Source organism: Amphibalanus amphitrite, unplaced genomic scaffold (genome assembly GCF_019059575.1).
Source record: "Amphibalanus amphitrite isolate SeventyFive unplaced genomic scaffold, NRLGWU_Aamphi_draft 000476F_arrow, whole genome shotgun sequence".
In the NCBI taxonomy this organism is placed as follows: domain Eukaryota; kingdom Metazoa; phylum Arthropoda; class Thecostraca; order Balanomorpha; family Balanidae; genus Amphibalanus; species Amphibalanus amphitrite.
In genome coordinates this window covers 491,437-495,379 of record NW_024881970.1, presented here as the reverse complement: position 1 = coordinate 495,379, position 3,943 = coordinate 491,437, and the positions used below count along the sequence as shown (strand labels likewise).

General features: G+C 50.1%; 1 protein-coding gene across 1 annotated transcript; it reads right to left on the bottom strand.

Annotated features, from left to right (window-relative positions):
• Nucleotides 1–634: 634 nt before the first annotated feature.
• LOC122392235 (metabotropic glutamate receptor 3-like) lies at nt 635–1,024 on the bottom strand (the record flags this gene model as incomplete). Its single annotated transcript, XM_043386871.1, has 1 exon — nt 635–1,024. A coding segment is annotated over exon 1 (390 nt), but the record flags the coding sequence as incomplete, so codon positions are not given.
• Between the last annotated feature and the right edge of the window lie 2,919 nt (nt 1,025–3,943).

Below are 3,943 nucleotides of genomic sequence, written 5' to 3'. Positions count from 1 at the left end.
TTTTTTATACTTACTTCCGTTTTTAAGTGGGCGGGGGGGGGGGCAGAGGACCACATATTACGAGGCTTACATATCAAATGTGCAATAATATGTTCTTTTTTCTTTTTTCTGTTTCTGCCACATACGATTTATGTAACAATTGAATGAGCGTTAATTTCGCCCTATACTAATACAAAATAACATTATTTTGGCAAATGCTGCAAAGCGTTTCGTATGAGTATTGCAGCTTCCTTGATTTTGGCGCGCTGTTGTATTATGCACCCTGGTCCTGTAGACAATCTCAAGTACAGATGGCTCTAATCTCATCAGCGTTGAACATAATTGATGATCTGAGCTCTACCGCGACTAGGGACCGAACTTCCGCCGCACAGCAGGGCTCCTCGGTCGCTTGATGGTATTCAGAAGTTTATTGGACGCTAAAAATGAAATACTCTGCCTTATTAAACTCTTACATAATCCTGAATGGAAACTTTTAGCTATAGTTTGAGGTAACTTTATGTCCAACTCTCGGAAATGTCAGTCTCTTCGATGATACGGATGCATAGATCTCCAGCCCCTCCCCCATGTCGGTAGGACCCCGTCGGACCCTCCCCTCCTACGATTCACCCCGCTCATTAAATATCTCGCCGCTCACCTGGTTCATATTGCTCCTGACGAACTCCATCGACTGCTCCAGGGCGTACGTGCCGCTGCTGCACGTATCCAGGATGCGCACCCCGATCTCGATGCCCGGCAGCAGGCGCGGGTCGCGGTTGATCTCGTCCACGGCCCAGAGCATGGCCTCCAGACGCTGGATGCCCTTCTCCTCCTTGATCTTGCCACAGGTGGCCTGGCCGTCGCTGCTACGCTGCTCGTGCATCGGGAACAGGCCGCCGAAAGTCACGTTTCCCGGCAGCTGCACCACGCGCGGCTCGCTGCTCTCGGCGCTGATGAGTCCGCTGGTGATGATTAGCACCAGCACCGCTGTCGGCACCAGTGTCCGCACCAGCGGCGGAGCGCCCGAGTTCCGCCCGGTGACCGTCATGCTGCCGCTGCGGTCATGGGATCTGGAACGACACAACCGACCATATGCCGGTTAGGAAAGCAATGGATGGTTCGCCACTATCAGCTCTAGAACCGAGCTAGCTAGCCGGACACGCCGGGCTAGAAAGGCAAAAGTGCGCTGCATATTCAGATATATGGTCCGATTGGAAATACAAACATCAGATCTGAAAGAGCTGAAAGAGTCCAAAATCTAGTTCTATGACAAAAGACGAAGAAGACATTGGAATGACTTTCAAGAAGCAAATAAAAATGAAGAAGCCGAGGCTTCAAAAGACACACAGTGCCAACTTTCCCATTGTATTTGGATCCGCACATAAAAATATGACATCATTCATCACACTCCAACACATGACATTATTCCACGGCATCAAATGCCGTAGCTGCTGAATGCGGCGTCCGTTCCAGTCGGCTTAGTCACGCTATCTCCAGTCAGGTGTGCTGGCCGCTCCTGCTGCACCCGCCTGTTGCACGTGACGTGACGAGCCCCGCCCGGCACCCTCCGGCGCTACAATAAAGGATTCGGTCACCTCTCACGTGCCGCGCTCCGGGTCGATATGTCTGAACAACTTTGCCACTGCGGGCAGAGCAGACTGCACATGCAATCTGGGTAATGTCCGATCGAAGGCATTATGTGAATCTGCGCTGTTCAACTTACGGTCACGTAGCGGGGGTACGTTTACATTGGGTGAGCCGCGGGTTAACACGAGAAGCATAACACGAGCGGAGAGTTGTTGAGGACACGAGCTTTTCTTGGTGGGGAGTTGTAGGTCAATGAGGTGTATGTTGGGAGGTACCAGATGCCAGGTGGTGCCTTGATGAAATTTCCCGGTGATCGCGGGAAGCTTCTCTTGATCAGATATCAATGCAAACCCAAACCAGGCTGGTAGTTTGAATGCAGTGTACGTTATGACATGGTCTATTTAGCAACTCATTACGAGATGCTTTGAACTGCAGCAGCTCTGCCCAAATGTCGAAATTCGTAAGCACGTAGCATGCTCTTATGATGTGTAAACATGATGTTATGACGAAGACTGAATAGCTACTCTTAGCTGGATGAGAGGGCCGGTTTCCAAGATCACAGGTATTGAGCCTGGCATATTGTAGGACCGCCTCATCTGAGTTCAAACTCAAAGTCAAGCCAAGCGTGTCGAGAGTTGCCTTGACCGGAGCAGTGGAATAGGCATACTTATTATCCCAAAGAGTTGCTAATTTGTCGGGGCAAAAATACAGCGAACTTTGTTCGATGTTTTGAAACTTACCGAAGAGTGGCATCGCCGTATAAAATTTCCGATACAGGCCATCCACAGTCGGCGTTCAGTGAAGCTTCCGGAGCTATCAGTGCGTCCCACGGACAATAGCTCCGGTGGAATAACATCGTCTGGGGCAGCGGGCCGGATTCCCAGTCGGTTGGCCAAACATCATTAGCGAGGCGCGCGGCTGCCCAGATCGCCGCGGCCGAGCTGAGACACACACTGCGCGGCTGAGACGACACCCATCGTGCAGAGATATGGAATGCATTGGGCTATCAGCTCTACCACTGACTGTCCAGCTATGAAAATGACATTTACCTTGGCGCGGTAAGACTCGTCTCTGGGCACCTTCTGTAAAGTTATGACTTTCTGATTCACCACCGAATGGTAACACCCAAGACATGATTACGGCATCTACCGATGATTTACGTCACGCGCCAACGAGCTATGACAATCATAATGAGCTATGACATCCACTGCAGATTTTAGACACCTACTATCCACCGAGATGTCTGAGCCCCTACAGTCAGACGTGTTTACAATTCCATCGTGCCTACCAGCGCTAAGCGGCAGTTCACCCCCAGTGTCGCTGGATGCGGGTGGAGCTCTGATGTCAAACACAGAGTTCGCGCAGACACACCATGTTGAAATGAAGCGCGTAAACAATATAAAGAAAAGGTATGAAACGTTCTATTAGCTTTTCCATCGGTTTCCAAGTGCCCATGTCGCCTTCATAACCTCACATGATTATCTTGGGTAGTTTTATTAAAAATAGTTTAATAACAGTAACAAAAATAACTGCAAGTGCTGACAGACAAATGTACAAAATCTACAATAACGCACATTTCCTTGTCCTATTAGAATGACCGATTTGCCCATTTCGCCCGGCCGGCAGTTCCCAATGTCCACGTGAGGCCGACAGCAGCAGACTACCGAACAGTGCCCACCGCGGGTCCGGCGAGGTCAGTGTTCAATCACTCGGCAAATTAAGCTGTCGTCCCCACGTTACTTAGCTCTTACCATGGGCGGCATCAAAGGCGCGACGGGAGCGGCCGTCCGGCCGGCACGGGTCACGCCCTGTACTCTCAGGTCAGGGTCAGTTATTGTGTGAGCTTAAAATGTCAAACGGGCCGCCGCCGTCGGGAAATGACGCTTGTCCCGTTGATCTTTTCGTCACCATTCAGCGAAGTCGCCAAACCATTTAGGGTACTGGCAATGTAATTATGAAGTTTTAGCCGTCGCCTTAGATATTCTTGAAGCGCTCAGTGCATGATAGAAAATAGCTTGGTAAATGATGATTAGCTGCTGGATCGCTACCTTCCCCAAGGCTTCACCATGTCAATTATAATGTCCTTTGATTTGGTGATGCATCTTGGGCATAACTCCTGGCTCTCGGCGCGGATAATTCATGTAATGCTGGAAGTTGCTGGCTGCTCCTGCACATGCCTCCGCTGTGAAATGTCAAGTTCTCGTTCTTAGAACACAGCGCTCTTGAATATCGATAGCACAATAATAGTGAACGGCTGCGCTTCATGGTTGATGTTTCACATGGAACACTTCATCGTTACAGGGCCTCGAAATGGGCAATGGTGTGCATTACTGCATCTAGCCTGCCACTCGAAAAGCACAGACACGGTCCAGTTTCCATC